Source organism: Paroedura picta, chromosome 3, assembly GCF_049243985.1.
Source record: "Paroedura picta isolate Pp20150507F chromosome 3, Ppicta_v3.0, whole genome shotgun sequence".
Lineage (NCBI taxonomy): Eukaryota > Metazoa > Chordata > Lepidosauria > Squamata > Gekkonidae > Paroedura > Paroedura picta.
Window position 1 is genome coordinate 154,589,132 of NC_135371.1, and position 19,072 is coordinate 154,608,203.

At 45.2% G+C, this 19,072-nt stretch overlaps 1 protein-coding gene across 1 annotated transcript in view; it reads left to right on the forward strand.

Moving 5' to 3' along the window:
- Window positions 1-789: 789 nt before the first annotated feature.
- The window catches only part of C1QL4 (complement C1q like 4), a 34,184-nt gene continuing 15,901 nt past the window's right edge, over window positions 790-19,072 (forward strand). Inside the window, exon 1 of the mRNA XM_077328779.1 lies at window positions 790-2,308. Coding sequence (XP_077184894.1) covers window positions 1,751-2,308 — 558 coding nt within the window. The 5' untranslated portion in view covers window positions 790-1,750. The remainder of the gene's footprint in view (window positions 2,309-19,072) is intronic.

Below are 19,072 nucleotides of genomic sequence, written 5' to 3' on the forward strand. Positions count from 1 at the left end.
ATAGATAGATAGATAGATAGATAGATAGATAGATAGATAGATAGATAGATAGATAGATAGATAGATAGATAGATAGATCATGCAACCTTCCTTCCAAGTAGACAGACATCATATATGCAAACCCATCTTTACGCTTTCACCCATGTGCCTTCCAGAAAGCCATCTTCACCCCTTTGACATGTGCACACCCAAATTGCTCACACCTTCTGCTTCCTTCCCCATACTCATCTTAATCTTGCCTCCACACATTGTACACACAAACACACCAATGCGCTCTTCCTCTTCCATAGGTATTGCTGGCTGCCTTCACCCTTTTCTGTGTCATCCAACTTCTCAGTCCCATATATTCCCACCCCGCATCAATGCTCCCAAAAGACTGAGTCATTAGAGCATACGGCACCTCTCTGTACAGCATGTGTGTATGTGTGTGTGTGTGCGCAAGAGACAGAGAGAGCGAGAGAGAGAAACGGGAGTTCGGGGAGAGGGGGAATAATTGATTAATTAATGAATGTGATGGCTTGCAGCCCCTCTAGGAGATTCCTGCTGGATCTGTCAGCTGTTAATCAATCTCCGCCAAGAGAGGCAAAGGAGGCACAAAGGTAAAGCACTTAATTGCGTGGGGGAAACGATACAACCCCAGCATATAAAACACATCCTTAAACATGACTCTCAATACCAGCAAGGCTGGGGGACAGCTGGGATGCAGGCAGAGTAAGCCCAGCCGAAGAGATGGAAGGGGTGTGAGAAGTGGGGGGAGCGCTCAGAATACATCTGTTACTCCAAGGCGATGCAAGTGCCCACACGCACGCACACACACACGCACACACACAGCAAAAGGAAGGGGTGCACCTCTTCGAGTCTCCTTTCTCTTCTCCCCCTTACAGAAATATGGCCGTGGTGTTTGTCCCCATGGATCCCCGCCAGCAGCACCTGAGGACGGAGGCCTCCAGCCCCCCACATTCCTGACAGTCCGTCCCTGGCTCATGCAAATGCGCGCAGAGATTCAAGCTGCTGCTATGGATGGGATGAGACACTTCCAGGCTCCAGGCAGAAGCATCTCAGTGGCTGAGCCTCGCCTCCTTTGCGAAGCACCAGAGGTCGCTCTGGTTGGCTTAAAGCTACTTTTTGCATCTTGGGCAGCTCAGTCTGATCTTCTCTTCTTGAGTTTGTGGAAAGGGTTTTGCATGTGCTAGGGAGGGGTGGTGGAGGAACTGGTTGTTGGGAAATCTCTCTCTCCCCCTCCGGTTTCCCGTTGATGGCCATATGATCTGGCACAAGGAGCCTGGAGCTGCTACGGCGTCACCAGCTGAGTTCTCAAGTGGAGAAGAGAAAGGAAGGCAAATATTATACACACACAAGCGCTCCTGCACGCTCACACACTTTTCTCCTGATCATCTCCACCCCTAGCACATCTGCTGCTGCCGCCACTGCCGCTGTTCTCTGCAAAGTGTGAGTGAGCCCAAAGTATCTACTGTAAAGGCAGCAAGTATCCTGAGGAGGAGAGACAGCTGAAGAGCTGAGCAACTTCGGACAGAGTTTGCCATCCAAGTCAACAAGTGCTTTGAAAGGACACGGCGTCGCAGTGGAGCATCACTCAAAGGGCGCCAGAGTTGGGACCTCCGTCTGGGTGGTTGTTGACTCCCGAAAACCTTCCACCATTACCTCCAAAAGCGAAGACGATTTCTTAACCCTGGCCGCCTCCAGGCTAAGCCACAAAAAACGGGTCATTGGGGCCGCCATTGGGGTGGCAATGGTGTTGGTTCTCCTGGTGGCCATTCCTTTGCTGGTGCACAGCTCCAAAACCACCTCCCACTACGAGATGCTGGGCAGCTGCCGTATGGTCTGTGACCCTTACACACCGCAAACCCACGGGGCAGCTTCGGCGGAAGCAAGCCAGGAGTTGGCTGTCATCTCACCACCTCCTTATGCATCTGGAGGAAGAGGAGATCAAGGAAGGAAGAGCAAGTCTGGAATCCGTGGGCCCCCAGGACCTCCAGGGCCACCTGGCCCCCCAGGCTCACCTGGAGAACCAGGAAGGCCAGGTCCTCCGGGGCCACCTGGTCCAGGGCCCGGAGGTTACATGCCGTCTTTCCCAAAGATCGCCTTTTATGCAGGACTGCGGAAGCCACATGAAGGGTATGAAATCCTGCGCTTTGATGATGTGGTGACCAATGTGGGAAACTACTACGAACCACTGAGTGGCAAGTTCACCTGTCCTCTACCTGGCATCTACTTCTTCACCTACCACGTGCTCATGCGTGGGGGCGATGGCAGCAGCATGTGGGCAGACCTGATGAAGAATGGGCAGGTAAGGAGATGCCCCCTACTCTGCAAGCCTGTAGCCTTTCCCACCCAGAGTCACCCTCGGCTCCTCTTTGCTTTTGCCACCACAAATAGCACCCCTTCCTCTCCACTCAGAATCCATGCTCTGAGTCCTACCACCCCCCATAAAGACAAAGCTCATTGTATCCTCCTATTTCACTGAAACAAAATGTCTGCTCCATCCATTTCACCTACCTACCATTACCACTCCACCAATAGCCCCTCTAATTGGGGTACCCCATTTCACCTGCAGCCTACTTGCACTTACCTTGTCAAACTTTTGACCCACTCCAGCTACAAACCACACCCACTCTTAACTCCTCCCCATTAATGCCCTAACTTCTCCCAACTGACCTCAATGGCTCCACCCACTTTTAAGAAATCTGTCCAACCCTCTGCCTGTAAAGATATAGCACTAACAGTTCTGTGAAACTTAGTGAAAGCTCAAATTTACTTTAATTATAGAAACTTCTCAATCAGCTATTTGGAGCACAGTTCATCTCAGCTCTTGGGAGACCTAAAAACATGTTTCCTAGTAGTAAGACTCACTTAGCAGACCTGGATTCTGGGTAGACTTGTTTAGGATTGCGCTTTATGTTACTAATCTCATAAAGAAGATAATTTTTTCTCCCTGGGGAAAGTTGAAAGGAGAATTATAATTTCTCCAACTTTAGGGTACTTTATAAATCAATTAGAAATTACATTCATTGCTGCAAATAATGTTCTTCCAGAAGAGGCTTTCAGTTAAACCAAGATTATAGAACTACATCGTTATTACAAACTCCCCTCAGGTTATTTATCAGAGGAACCAGGTAATGCTGAAAATATCCCTGCCTTTATAAAAGGTTGTTCGTTCTAATTTTAAGGGTTCCCTTTGAGAACGGAAATAAAATAAAGATAATGCTTGATAAATGAAAAATGCATATGAAGCCCTGCATTCCACTGGGATTCATTTAACATTCCCTCTGCCATTAAAAAAAGTCCCTATGGACTTGCAGCCCTACATGGTTGTCAGTCAAATTTAAAAATTGCTTTAAATCAGAATGCCCATTCCTCTCCACTTAGTTCTTATCATATAATATAGAGCAATAGGCAATCTCGGTAGAAGAATGTATTTGGTTATTCATATTTCCTTAGAGGAAATGTTTTCCATATATGCATATATTTAATCTATCTGAGCAGGGGCATATTCCTTTTAAAACATTGTTTAAAAAAAAAACAAGTGTGAAACTTTACTTCAAGCAGTATAAGCAAACACAATACTCTGTGTCTGCATACAGCAAAAGAAGAAATTAGAACTTGACACAGACATCCCACCGGCAATCAGAGCAAGCTTACAAACACGGTTTGCTACCAAAGGTTCTAAAGTTTAATATGATTGGCAATAATGGAAGCAGAGCTTATTTAATTCTTGGAAACAACGTGTGCAATCAGGTCTTGTGAGCTCTACCTAAGCGTCAAGGACATAAAATCATTTTCTTCTTTCAATTTTAGGAATATTACAGAACAACTTTGGCAGCCATTCATGAGCTTGCAATTATGCAAACTAGACATTTATCTTTAACTGCAGCATAAATGTATAGTTAATCATTTTTATAAATTACCTCCATACATCTCTCTACCTCTAAAAACATATAAAACTATGTGTGTGCCTAAATGCTAGACATATGGATGTATATAAATATATTATGGTTGTCCAATATGGATTCCATAAAGGAATAGCATAGTATCATTATTTTTAATGGGTGTATATTTACAACAATATATGTTAAATGATTATTATAAGGATACCCTTATTTTCTTTGCATTAAAATCTATCTATTATCTCTCTTTCTATCAATCATCTCTTTCATACATTATGCCAATGTTGTATTGAATCATGTGGAGATGCTGCAGGAAGAAATGTTTAACCTATGTTGTACCTTTCTATATTTAATTTTATTTTCAGTCATACACACACACACACACACACACACACATTTTCATATAAAATCAGTGCCGGTATACATCTCTGCCTGAATAATATAAACTTGCAAAGTAGAATTTATCACAAATCTCCATAATTTATTTGTACATGCAGGCTTCTTAGAAAAACTTTGTAGTGGCTTTGTTACTGCCTTATATTCATATGATCAGTGTTTATGTACAAATATCAACAGGTCAAAACCTACAAACAAATGGACTTCAGTTAAGAGACATGTCAGGAGAATGACAAGTCCAAAAAGAAAAGTTATTTATAAAATGTAGACAAAATGCCAAGTGAAGTTCAGCCATTCAATATTTTTTGCATGGGATATGACTTCGCACAGATGCACACAACTAAACGTAATCTGTCCATCAAAAGCATTTTTTTTTCTTTTGCTATTTTCCAATAAGCTTCTTTGACCTCTGCCTTATTTTTACATTTCTATCAGCAGCCTCTCAGAAGCTGCAGGTGGGGGGAAAGTTTTCAATAAACTCCCCTCTTTTATTATTTTTTTTTTGAGAAAAGCATGCAGAAGAATCACTTATTTCATCGAATATGAGGCACGAAGTTAGATATTGCCGTAAAGACTTGAATATAACGTTTTTAAAGTCTTTTTAAAAACCCTTCTCCAGGGCACTGACTTATCAGATATATGGTGTTAAATGGAATCATTTAGAGTCTCATCTTCTCCTCTTCCCATTTGTTAAAGATAAATAAGTCATTGATCTGAAATTTAAAATGCATGCCTGTTATCTCTTGACAAGCCACCCGAACTAATGAAAGCAGGCCTCTCAAGAGAAGGCATCTGCCGTTTCTTTTCCTCAAATCAATATACATAAGACATGTGTTAGCTGGGAGTTCCAACAAACTGCTCTGGGAGATGCTGAAATTAAAATGGTATATTTATATGATATACTGTACACAGAGAGTGAGAAAGAAAGAGTATGTTATGTCAAAAGGTATTTTAAGAGCCAAAGATAACCCTGCTGTGCAAAACTGCAGATCAATCAGACTCAAAAAGGATTCATTTCTACTGCCCTATGCCTCACGAGGATGTTTTGCAAATATATATGTTTAACTGCATGTTTCTTTCATAATGCAACGAGGACACTGTCTCACACATTAGGGATGAAGAGTGTATGCCCTGTGTGTTTGAAGCTGTAACACACAGTTAGTGACACCCACATGGACGCAGTCAGACAGGTACACCCCCTTCAAACATGCAGGGTAACTTCTGAATCCATGACACACAAAGCAGCTCCAGGGATAAAAGTGCAGGCAGAACTGCACCCAATGGAATTCAGAGGATCCGGGCAAGATTTGGACCTGTTGTCTCTGAGCATTTTATAACAGAAAGCCTGGTGTTATCTATTTAAGTTGCTTCCATTATCCAATTACGTTATACCTTCTAATGAAAATAAAAGTTTTAGTTAGCTTCCTTAGAAAACTGACTCAAAGAACCTATTGCAGCTCTAGAAGAGAGGTTCGGTAGTGGCACACAGCTTCTTGTTTTCTTCCCCCTCCCCTTTTAATTGTTACAGAACTAGTAAGAGGAGTTCAAAATCCTAACCCCCCTTCATTGTGTTTTTGGATCTCAGATATTTTTTAACAAAAATTGGAACAGGGGCAATTTCATACAACTCTTCCATAATTTCCTCATTAAGATCACAGTTCTGTCGCCATCTCCCCCCCCCCCATCAGTTAATCACTAGTAATATTTGGGTGACAGAAGGGTTACCTAAGATAAATTCTGAGTTCGTCCTCTGTGTTTTAAAACTGGCAGAGTTTGACATGATTGCAGATTTGTATGAAGTTGACAGGGTTTCTCTCCCTCGCCCCAACCTCTCCCACCCACAATCCGAGCAACACAGTAAAGCATTCAGGCACCAAAGTAATGTTTGTCATGATTTATGCTTCATGAGTATGTGCCCCCCCCACTCCCGCAAGCCTTCCAGCTAAGAAGAAAGATCTTCCCTTCCTTGAATAGCAGCTTAGATTTCAAGGGAGGTGGTAATGAAAGTTGAGGTGGAAGAGTTAATGTGTGTGTGTGTTTGTGTGTGTGTGTGTTTGTGTGTGTGTATATATATCGCCAAGAGGCTTTAGAATATATTTTGACACCTTCACAATTTGTGCTTGGTGAACAGGAACAATTGCCTGTTTATTAAATAATAAATAGCAGGCAGGATAGAAACTGACACGCCACGTGGTAATATTGGTTCAGTCAACTTTCCCCCAGAGACACTTTGCAGTCGATTTGTCAGTGCGGGGGCTTTTTTGTTTTATTTCAGTTTTAATACCAAAATGCCTCCTGTCAATTGAGATCAGGGGCAAGCAATACCCATGTCTTTACCTTTATTCCCTCTGTATGTAATAGAGATCTTTCCCTCCTCCCTCCTTTCCCTTAAATTTATGTAGTTTATTTTATCAGGGAATTAAAATGAAGGGAGGATCACTTTAGGTTTAATTTGCAACGGCTGCCATCAATCCAGCAGTAGCAAGGGGAGGGGGAGGAACCTTGTGTGCGGTTTATTTGGGGTTTAGCACTCTGGTATTATTCAAACATAGGCAGCAAATCTCCAATATACACACTAATTTGAAAAATGACAATCTGGCACACTTTCACAGATACCACTCAGCAAAACAGGACAGAACCATTTTTTTCTGGGTTATCTCTTACCTTCTAGCCCAAGGTTAACTAGAATATAAGCGGAATGAAAGGTCACAAGAATTTAGCCCGAGAACCGGCTTTTTGAATGCCAGGGCTCAGTCCTGCAATATTAAAAACAAAAGGAGGGAAGAGTGCCTCAGGGCATATACAGAGTGCTTCCCCCCCCACACACACACACAAACACACACTCTCCATTCCACTCACAAATTTAATAGCCAGGCCCCAGTCCCTAGAAATAAGCGATCAGGGTTTCAAAGGACAGAGGGGACAGCTTTTACTCAGGTCAGAGTTTTAGCACATTTCATGTAAGAAGTTAGACCCTGAAGAGTAGCAACACTTGTTTTAGTCGCTCATTTCTCCCTTCTTAGACCTTCCTGGTGATGCTTCTCAGATACCCGTGACAGCGCACCATGATGCATAGAAAGCACAGAAGTGATGTACAGAAAGCTGGCTGTAATTCAGAGGCGGTTTGCAATCGGCGCCACTTTTATTGGGGTTAAAAACAACACAGGCACTTATTTGGGAAGGAATCAAACAGCTGTTTGTTTGTTTCTTAGCGCTGTTCAGTTGAGAGAAGTATGTGGCACCTCTCTCTCTCTCTCTCTCTCTCCCTGGTAGTAAACCCTGGAGCATTCCCAAATAGATCAAACCACTCTTGCCTTTCTTGGCCAGTCGCTCTCAATATCCATCACTTTGTCCGTCCCAAATCCCACACCACAGGGACATATTCTTGGCCTCTATCCCTGAGCTTTGTTGTGTGTACTGTAGGGTTCCCTGCACCCTGCTCAGCTTTACTTCAAATTCTATATCCATCTCTAGAACGTCTTGAATGCGAGATTTACCAGGTAATAAATGGTAGCAGGTGTGCTTTGAACAGCCTAAGACAGCTGTTGACAGACAGAGAGGGGGGGGAGGGAGAGAGGAGGTACTTCTAGTATTCAAGTTTTCTGGGAATTCAGTTCCTTTCCTCAAAATCATTTTCCTAATCCTAGGGAACTGGGAGCCAGTTCTGCTCCTCTGCACATGCTTTGATACACTCTCTTCCTCGCTGTGCTTCAGAGGACACATTGCAAAGCCCGGCTCATAATAAGCCCCTAGATGTGCTTCTGAAATCTGACCAAGCGGTCTCCACCTCAACCATAAATGCCCTAGTCTTTAAGGAACTACAAGACACTTGCTGCTTTGGCTGCTGCTAATGAATAGGCATTTCCCAAATCTAGAATTCTATCCATCTCCAAGGCAGGGTTTTATTGATCAGGATTAAGAGAACAAAACAGCTTTCCCTTCCAGAGAGGGAGGCCAGTTTCTATGTCGTTGGGCAGGAAGTGAAATGCATGTTGCCTGCCGGGGCAGCATTTGTCGGGGATCCAAGCCCCAAGCACTCCCCCCCCCTCCAAACATGCATACACACACCCCGGCAGGAAACAGGCATCCACAATGACAGAATTAATTGGCAATGTCAGCAGAGGGGAGATGGGGATTAAATAGGCCAGGGAGAATTAGCCCTCCACTGGCCTTCAGAGAAGGTTCCCTGTTAGGGTCATGGGTGTCAGTGGCTTCCACAGCTGTGTCAGTTGTGTGAGTAAACAAGGGAGTCAGCTGTCATTCAAGCCTCATTTGACTGCTAGGAACTCTTTTTTTTAAGGGGGGGCAATAATGAATTGCACAAGCACAGCAGATTCAGGAATCGTTTTTTTTTTTTTTAATATGCACCTAAAAATAGCCTCTAACACCCGTATGAATGCTTCAAGGGCATTGACTTTAAAAAAAGAACAAAAAAGGGAAATATAACTAGGGACTTCTTTACTTGCTGAGTGTCTGTGCTGTTAAGATTGTGTGACGGGAAGAAAGCCACCAGTTGAAACCACCCTGCCATATCTCTGTTCCAAGAAACATTTCATTTTGTCACACAGTTCTCCAAGGCGCAGAGGAGAACCCGGAAATCCTATTAATATGTATGTATTTATTTTTATTACATATCTATATTACTCACCCTTGCGGCTCAGGGTGGTTTACAGTAAGGGTTCACAGTTCATAATCTGCTGCGACCCTGGTACAATACAAAGAAAACATTAACAGTTATAATATTCCAAACATTACAGCGTTACAACTTATAGCTGTATAACATTCAACCATTAACTGCACAACTGTAAGTGCAATCTTTATTGGGTGTTATTGAGAGCCAGTTTGGTGTAGTGGTTAGGAGTGCGGACTTCTAATCTGGTGAGCCAGGCTTGATTCTGCATTCCCCCACATGCAGCCAGCTGGGTGACCTTGGGCTTGCCATGGCACTGCCATGGCGCTAATAAAGCTGTTCTGACCGGGCAGTGATATCAGCGCTCTCTCAGCCTCACCCATCTCACAGGGTGTCTGTTGTGGGGAGAGGAAAGGGAAGCCAACTATAAGCCACTTTGAGACTCCTCCGGGTTGAGAAAAGCAGCATATCAGAATCGACTACTACTACTACTACTACTACTACTACTACTATTATTATTATTATTTACTCACACCTGTTTCTACATTTACTCTCAAAGTGCTCATGACGCCATAACATGGGACACACCACGTTTCATTCTCACAAAGCTCTGTGAGATAATAATTTGGCCAACCATCACTGAAAGGAGGAATTTCATCAAAGCCCTGTCTTCAGCGCTAGCTCTGTCTCTGGTCACTCAATCACACAAATTAGCAGGAATTAACATCATGGCAGAATAGCACCAGTGTTAAAACTAGGATACTGGTGTGATCTCCTGAATGCTGGAGGTGACCAAGAATTGATGGCCTCAAATTCTCAATGGAGGACCTTGGGCCACACAGCGAAAATGTGGTCAAATCTAGCGCTCAGATTCCGACACCCATATCCTAGCTGTAACAGCAGTGGCATCCTCTCCTTACCTCACAGGTGCCATTCCTCATGACCTGCTGTGAGGATGAAATATGATCAAACATTATAGTATTTTGTCCACAGAAACTTTGGGAGTCACAAACAGGAACTTGCAACTACTGCCAGTGTGACAACTCCAGTGGGAGACAATTTACGTGGCCAGAGATGTTCACAAAACAGTGACAGTAAAGGAATTCCATTGGCACTATTACAGCTGGCCTCACACTAGCATTAACGTTGTTTCTGTACGAATACTCATTGCTCGTGTACCATTTCTGTAGGAGAGAACATCTTATTGAACAGTGATGACTTTCCAGTTTACTGTTCTGGAATACCAGCAGTAATATTTGGTTGTGTCTACATGCACACATGGTGGAAGGCAAAAATGTGAACACAATAAAAGCCAGAAAGCTTCTTAAAACGAACGCGGATCTGCTTTAAAATGAAATCTGAGTAATGGCACATTTCTCCACAGTGCTGTAAGAATGTTTTCCCAAAGGACCTGAACTTTGCTTCATGGGCCAATTTTTTTTTTTAAAGCTGTGGAAAGTGAAGTGCAAAAAGAACAGCACAAAGAACCAGCAAAGTCTGTGTAGCAACTCTACACCAGCACTGGGAATAGGGTTTTGCAGATTCTGGGCAGTCAGAAGAAAGTGGACGATCCCAATGACACAAGAAGAGAAAAAAAAAGAATCTGTCCAATGGCTTAATCATATTAGAAATATAAGAGTCTCTATTAACTCTTTATTATAATTTCCACCTGGACTCAGCCAAAACGGTGTCTAGATGATTTTTCCATTTTCAGTTCAGTATCTTTCATCAGGGGAAGTATTTATTTATTGTATTTATTTATTATTATATTTATATACCGCCCTCCCCGAGGGCTCAGGGAGGTTTACAGAAAACAGGAAAGGATACAATTAATATATGGTAACAGGTAACAGTAACAGTAATAACATTATAACAATAATAACTTAACAAGATCATAATAATAACATTATAAAATAGAAATTGTGAGAGCCTCAGCTCAATTCTTACTGGACCCAGTGGGTAACTGATTAGCGTTGGTCATGGGGGGAGGAGCTTGAGGGCCAATAGAAGCGGTGTTTTGGTCAACCTCAACCAAATGCCTGGCGGAGGAGCTCCCTTTTGCAGGTCCTATGGAACTGTTTAGGTCAGGGGTAGTCAAACTGCGGCCCTCCAGATGTCCATGGACTACAATTCCCAGGAGCCCCCTGCCAGCGAATGCTGGCAGGGGGCTCCTGGGAATCGTAGTCCATGGACATCTGGAGGGCCGCAGTTTGACCACCCCTGGTTTAGGTAATGAGTCCTCCACAAAGTAGTAGTAATAAATTCCATGTATTCTATCTCAATGTATTCTATCATCTCGCTTATCTTTTTTGAAGTATAATTAGGGCAAAAAATGCTCACATGGTATGGAAAGCCAAGGCTGTAAGCTCCTAATGATTTTTAAATATATATATTAAAATTGTTAAACATTTATTGGGTGATATGACCATATAGGGGTCACGGTGACTCACTTCTCCCCTCCCAAAGTGGCCAACAATTGGAGCTAGAAGAGATGAGGAGGGGCCCTGCGTGGGCACGTACACAGCTATGCTCCCCACCATCACACCACTTCTGGGGTTTCTCAGAGCCTGAAGAATGTTTCAGGGGTTTCTCAATGGTAGCAAAGCCGAGAAAGGCTGCTCTAGCCTCTTCCAGCAGATCCACTACAAGGCTCCAAGTCCCCTTTGACTTAAACTTAAAAAACAAGAGCATAGGACTCCCGTGCTTCACTTCCCCTAATCTACTTACTCCCAGGCCCTATTTCAGTGTTGGCATTCAAGCATCCCGGCAGCCCGTCCTGTGTACTCAACACTAAATTACATTGTCCGTCAGGAAAAGGATACCAAAAGCTGCTTCTGTACTGTGCATATTTTATTCCCCCCCCTCCTCGATCTCTGGTTCCCCAAAATGTCTAATTCTAATTGAAATCTGCCCCCAGGAGCACTCCAAATTCCGCATCCTTCAATCAAACAGTGAGGGGAAAAAACGCTAGAGGAATTACGGTCAGTTCATCAACAGACAGCAATTCCTTTCGACTTCTCTCCAGAGTCATTTTTAAAACACATATACATTCCCAGGCACTGCGCTCCTTGCCAGCATACTGTCATAAACACCCTCATTGCATGAGGCCCTGCCAGCTCAGGCTGTGATCCTGTCAGCTCATCCAGGCTTAGCTGCCTCGCTTGTCCGACAGGAACCCACCAAGGAAAACTCTGGCAGGTCAGCAGGGGGCGCTCTGCCCACCAGCAGCTATTGGCTCTAGCCATTCTGGCCGGCTCAGAGCTCTATGGCTAATTCTGGTTGAAGTAGTCAGCCATGGTTGGCACACTTAGCCGCACCAGCTCTAACGCTTTTTCAGCATTCAGAAGTCCACCACATCCAGTAGCAGACTCAGTACACCTCGGTATCTGAAAAGCCAGTCAAACACAAAATACCCCTAACCAAGTTCAAATGTGGAAGAAGGGGATGGGCCACCATATATTCTGGCCCAAACATTACCAACCAAGTAATGCCATGCTATTAAGACCTTATTTTTAATCAGCATAAGGTACCTGAGAGTCAACCTCCAACAAACGAGGGGGTGGACTCATGTAGGTTTGTGCCACTCATATTTCTTCCACTTCCTCATTCCAGTCAGTCCCTCCCCTCCCCACTCACCTTTTCCTTCAGTTCCAGCTTGTCTGTGTCTTCCTTCCTTTTGCTCGCTGCTGCCTCCACTACCAGAGTCCACAGCTCATTTTGTGTTGCTGGACTCTGCAGGATTTGTATTGCTGGACTCTGCAGAATTTGTACAATGTTGTGAGATCAGCAGTCACTATTAACTTTATTGGGGATCATTCTCCCCCCCCCCCCCCAGGTGTCAGGTTGGCATCTATACCCTGCCGTGATTTTACTGTATATATCATTTGTGTTTCTGTGTTCTCTGTCAGGTTGTGGGGATTTATTAAAAGATTTCGGTGCTAGCCTCAGGATTCTGCCACAACTTTAAATAGTAGGTGGGCCTACTGGGTAGATTTGCCCATCTGCAGATGGAACCAGTCCTTGGTAGTTAATGAGGGATATCAAATTACTCTCCTGTTCTCTCATCTTACTTCTTTTCATTCTACAAATTCTGAAGCCTATGCCATTCCCCCTCCTTCTCATCTGCTAATACTGTTTTGAAATGCTCTTGCCACATAATGTGTAAACACAGTTTTTTATTTTTGATGTGGGACACATCTTCTGGTGCGGCCCCTAGGATGGAAATGGGTACAGACATGACATCTGTAGCACTGCCCCAGGTAGCATGTCAGTAGAGGCTGGGGCAGCTGTGGGGAGCCATGGCAGGCAGCCACCTGGGGAAGTTCAGGTCGTTGCAGGAGGAAGCTGGGCCACTGCCACGATGTCTGGGGAGGCCTGGGCAGTCGCAGGGCAGTGTGACACCTGGATGGGGCACTGCAGCAGCCGGGCAGGTGAGCATCGCCCCACCTGAGGCCAGGGGACATTGCGAGGTGGTACAGAGGCTGGGTAGGCCAGTACCGCCACAAAGATGAGGAGAAGGTGGGATGGGGAGGGAGCAGGGAGTATGGGTGGCAGGGAGGCCTCTGGGGGCTGTGGTGGAGGCTCCTGGGAGGAGGGCAGTTGCCCTCCAGTCCTCCGAGGGCTGGCACGCAGGCTGCAATGCCAGCGCAGGCCCAGGCACTGCCCTCCAGGCCAGAGGAGGCCAGGGCCCTCCTGGGAGAAGAGGTAAGGAGGGAGGGACTCTTTCTGTGCGGGTTTTTATGTGTATATGTGGGGGGGATGTGTGGGGGAGGTAGGATCGGGGATTAGGTTGGGGAAGGAAGAGGGAAGGAGAGAAGGGAGGGGGAAGTGGGGAGGGAAGGAATTTGCATGTGTATGTTTGTGTGTGAGAGAGAGGGGGATGGGGATGAGATTACCTGTGAGAGCCTGGGTGTCACTACTTTTATTATTTATTTTATACCCCATCTTTCTCCTCAATGGAAATTCAAAGCAGCTTTACATCATTCTTTTCTGTTCAATTTTATCCTCACAGCAACAATCCTGAGAGGTAGGTTAGGCCGAGAGTGTGTTGCTGGCTCAGAGTCACCCAGTGAGCACCTGTGGCAAAGTGGAGATTCAAACCTGGGTCTCCCACCTCTTAGTCCATCATGCTGGCACACCCTCACATATACACACCTTTCTGCCTTAGAATTCCTTCTAACTATATACCATGATTCATATAAACTTGACAGGAAGAATAATCCTTTACATATTTTAGTACATTATTACTTATTCTATCTCACCCTTCTTGAAAGGAACTTGGAAAGGCATGCTTAGTTCCTCCTTCCACAGTCCATCCTCACCCCTGTGACGTACATTAAGCTGCTCCAGTGACTTTCATGGATGAGGGATCTGAACCCTGCTCATCTGGATCCTTTTTAGATGATCTAACCATCGCACCACACTTCCTCTCCACATCTAGATCTTCTTTGCTTCTTGGTCTGTGTATGTTCGGAAACTGAAGCGGCAACTTGAAAGGTCAACCAGGACAAGACAAGGCAAAAATACTAAACAGGATCAGCATTTCCCCTCAGATTTCTGACTGGGTACAGACCTGTGATAATGGCAAAATGCCTCCAATAAATCATTACTTGGCCCTAGAGACCATTAGGGTCACCAATAAAAAGAAAAACACCTTCCTTTGCTTCAGTCTTGCACACCTTTCCTAGGAGAAGCACAGTTGGTGAGAAACACACACCCCTCTTGTGTTACAGTACCTGAACAAGGTGTGTGGGGAAGTGGACAGGACCGCTTTGGGCTACCATGTGCTCAGTCAGAAACGAGGCCTCACAGAGGCGTTTTGACACCACGGGGATGGGGGTATCAAGAGTGCCTCAGCCTGCTGGGCTGTGGGCCTGATCATCAGTGTTTTTAAAAGACTTCAAAATGGTGGTGGTGTCTTCATGGCAGCCACAAGGACGCTGTTAGTGTTTGGTTTGACCCTAAAACTCCTGTTCTGTGAAACCTCATGAGGCAGAAACCTCATGAGGGTTTCTAAAGAGCTGTGCCCAAGTTAGGATTTCCAAATCCTCCCTGGCCACTGGCAGGGGATGGGGGTCTGTGTAGAGATGCCAGATCCAAGCTGGGAAACTCTGAAGACTTGGGAATGGAATCTGGAGAGGACAGGGACCATACAGTTCTCCCCCCAGGGCAACTGATCTCTTCAGTTTGGAGATGAGCTGTAATTCCAGGGGAACCCCAGCGGCCACCTGGAGGTTAGCATCCCTAGCTCAAGTTCCTCAGGCCCAAATCAGGTTTCTTGCAGCTGCACAGCAGCTGTGAGGAATGGCCCCTGGAGTAGATGGGTCCCTGACTTCACCCCAAAACAGGAAGATAGAATGTGGGGAAGGCGAGAGTCCTTCCTCTCCCCCCACCCCCCATGGTGGCTTCTCAAGCCCCTTTGGGTTCTCCTTTATTTTTTAAAAGCCATTCCCCATAACTGCTGTGGGGAATAACTGGTCTCACTGTTGGGAAGAGGAGAAGACTGGCTCCTTGCCAATATTCGTCTGGGAATCTAATTGGGGGGAGGCATTTGTAATAACTGCAATGCTTTTAATTTTTAACTCTGTATGTTGTTTTTACTGTTGTCACCCACCCTGAGTGATATGGAGGGGTGGAACAGAAATTTTAAAAATGTTATTATTTTAAAAATAAAATATCTAAAGGTAAAGGTAAAGGTATCCCCTATGCAAGCACCGAGTCATGTCTGACCCTTGGGGTGACGCCCTCCAGCGTTTTCTTGGCAGACTCAATACGGGGTGGTTTGCCAGTGCCTTCCCCAGTCATTACCGTTTACCCCCCAGCAAGCTGGGTACTCATTGTACTGACCTCGGAAGAATGGAAGGCTGAGTCAACCTTGAGCCGGCTGCTGGGATTGAACTCCCAGCCTTATGGGCAAAGCTTTCAGACGGCTGCCTTACCACTCTGCACCACAAGAGGCTCATATAAAATATCTAGCTTGGGCCTAAGGGGCTGGCTCATGCGCATACATTCATGATGTGATTACCGCAGCATCAAGCAACAATTTCCCATGTGTTAATGGGCCAATCCCCTGAGGCAAAATTCCCACAGTCTCACATCACCTCAAGCCCAGCGCTTTTCAGTTAGATCATTCTCCTGCCAGTCATCAAATGGTTAAAAGGAAGATTAAGCCATTTTAATGCAGGCAAGAATCATCCTTACTTTCTCCCGTGTCTTCATAGGATAGTCCTACACAATAATTTTCTTTTTTCTGAAAAAGTTTGATGGCCTGCCTTTAAATATCTGTCCCCCCCCCCCTCCACTTCCCAGGGTAGCTGAGGCTAGTCCACACAGCTAGGCCTGTATCTGAGTAGTAGCTCCGCAGACTAAAGGTGTGGCATGTGGGCATCCATGATTATTCTTCCATACAAAACAACACATCATTGTTTTTTGTATATGCATTGAGTAATTGTAGCTCTTCAGTTAGGGCTGCCAGCTCATACCTAGTGATGGGGGATTGAGCCAGGAGTGGGCAGGATTTGGGGTGGGGAGAGACTTCAGTGGAGTCTAATGCTATGGCATCCACTCTCCAAAGCAGCCATTTTCTCAAGGGGAACTGACCTCTGTCACCTGGAGCTGTAAAACAGGGGGATCCCCGGGTCTGGAGAGCAGCATCCCTATTTACAGTGGACGCATGTACGACTGAATTAGGGTTGCCAGCTCTGGGTTGGGGAACACCTGAAGATTTTGAGGATGGAAACTGATGAAGGTGAGGTTTGGGGAGGGGAGGGGAGGGACTTCAGTGGAGCAAGCCACTTTTGACTGCAAGAAACCCCAGGGTTTCATGAAACCTTGGTTGAGAAAGCCTGCCCTAAGCTGTAGTTTACTTAGTTTGCGCAGAAATCCAGCTCTGCTGCTCCCCTGCCACACACATACCTGACTCTTACATGCTCCTCTCCCATCCCTCCCTCCAGTCCGGCCTTAGGTAGCACCCTGCACCTACCATCTCTCTGGAGAAGTTTTTGCACTCCTAGCGCTACACAAAGCAGGCCCCAACAAAGTTCCATCTTCGCAGACTAAAACAGGAAAAGTAGCTTTTATGTGTTCCGTTAATGCTGTATTTACTAGTGATTTATTAGTGGTGGTGCTGTATTTACTGCATGGTTGTGTGTGGATGAGGTGGTACAAAGAATGACAGCATCTTGTGTTTGAGAATCTCTGAATGATATGGGATACTAAATACTGTTTTAGTGAGTGCAAAGAGCTTATAGATACAACGTCAGCCACGTTGACAGCTGGAACCCAAATAATCCCCCCCTTCCGGAAATCAATTCAAACATTTATTGGAACCAAGTGAATAAAAGTGTGCAAGCTTTTCATTTCTACAGAACTTTTCACCAGGTTGGGCAGGGCAGGGAGATAGGCCAGGCTATGATGTTAAGGCCTCTTTTGCCTTTGCAGACAGCTCAGGTGACAGTTCAGCTCAGCTGGTATTAAGCTGTGGTTTGGGTCCCATTGCAGAATTCAGTACATGTGTGGCCCCTCAACTGGGCAAAGATTTCCACCTCCTGAGCCATCCTGGTTCTAGAAAACAGCATGGAGACGAAAACTGTAGCCATTCCTCCCTTGGGGCTATAGTCTTGGGCCCATTCTTCACACACTGGAAGATGCACTTTCAATGTGCTTTTGCAGCTGGATTCTCCTGTGTGGAACAGGAAAATCTACTTCTAAAGTACATTGAAAGTGCATTACCTAATGTGTGCGAAATGGGCCCTGGTCCCAATCCAGCCCTAAGGCACTTGAGGAAGTAGGTTTCACGGGGGTCACGTTGGGTCAGGGGAATGGCGACCTGACTTGCGGCCAAAAGTATCATGAAGCTTGGAAAGGAAATGAAGGAAATCAGGACCCCTTCCATCTGAAAATACATCAACCAGCAGCTGAACAATTCCAGTCTCTCTCTGTGTTCCCAAATGGAATACATCTGTCCCAACATCGGCTTAATGTGCTTTGCTAAACTGAAACATGGATGTCACAAATCTCCCCAGGGAGGAGATCATGTGCTTTGTGTTTCCTTGACCCTGTGGTATATACCCAATATTACAGGAGTACGTGTGAAGTGCTTTCTCTGGCACATCTGTGCTCAATGTGTGACAAGAAGTTTGGGTGTTGGCAGGACAAACTGGTATGTTGAACTCCACTGACCTTGATGTCTTTTATGCCTAGGTTCATCAAATGACTCCAACCCAACTTAAAATTATGTATGTTCCTATTTCATAGCTTTGTGCTGAAGATTTTTTAAAAATCCAATCGCTGCTCCTCAGAATCAATACCTTTCTGTCCATTTTTAATTTGGAAAGTTCCAGCATGATAAGGCAGTCTTGGGCTCTCAGGGCTCCAGAGAGACATGCTGTTGCTTTCATGTTGTGTTATATTTTTATTCCGGCTCACTAAACAGTCAGGAAAAATAAATAAGAGACGGGGAGGGAGATTTTCACTCAATTTTACAAAAACCAAAGAGCAGACAGCAAAGTCCCCAAGCAGAATTTGCACCAGCGACTCTGGGGCAGAGAAGATTCCCCATTAAATCCTGCCTATTGCCCTAGGTCGCTACCTGATGTTTATGGCTTCAGAATAAGCCCCACATGGCAAGTTTATCCCCTTTTTGCTGATTTAGGCAGTATTTCATCTCCCCTGGTGACAGCTTGATCCATGCAAGAGCTCACTCTATTGTCAGAGATTTGTTTGGAGAGGTCCGGTGAAGGCCTCTTTTGATCTGTCTAGCCAAGGAATTTATTACCAGGACACTGTCACTGCAGCCTTAGAATGCCCCGTCACATTGGCTGTCAGACCTCAACACATATATACGTTGGGAAAGGGACATGACATACATCGCTCCTTGTGAACTGGGGCACTAAGGTGCAGGGAAGCATTAAGCGGCTTGCCCAAAATGCACCCAGGCATCTGTAGCAAAACAAGAAGGTTAACCCCAAACCAGTCTGCAATCCTAGGCACGTTGACATTAGAGTAAGTCCCACTTAATTATTATTATTTCTTGTACGGAATGTGTAGTGTAGCCAGGAGATTGTCTCGCAGCCAGGCTAGGGACATTCAGCCTTTGACTGTCTCCACATCATGACCCCTAGTGTTCCTTGGAGGAACTACC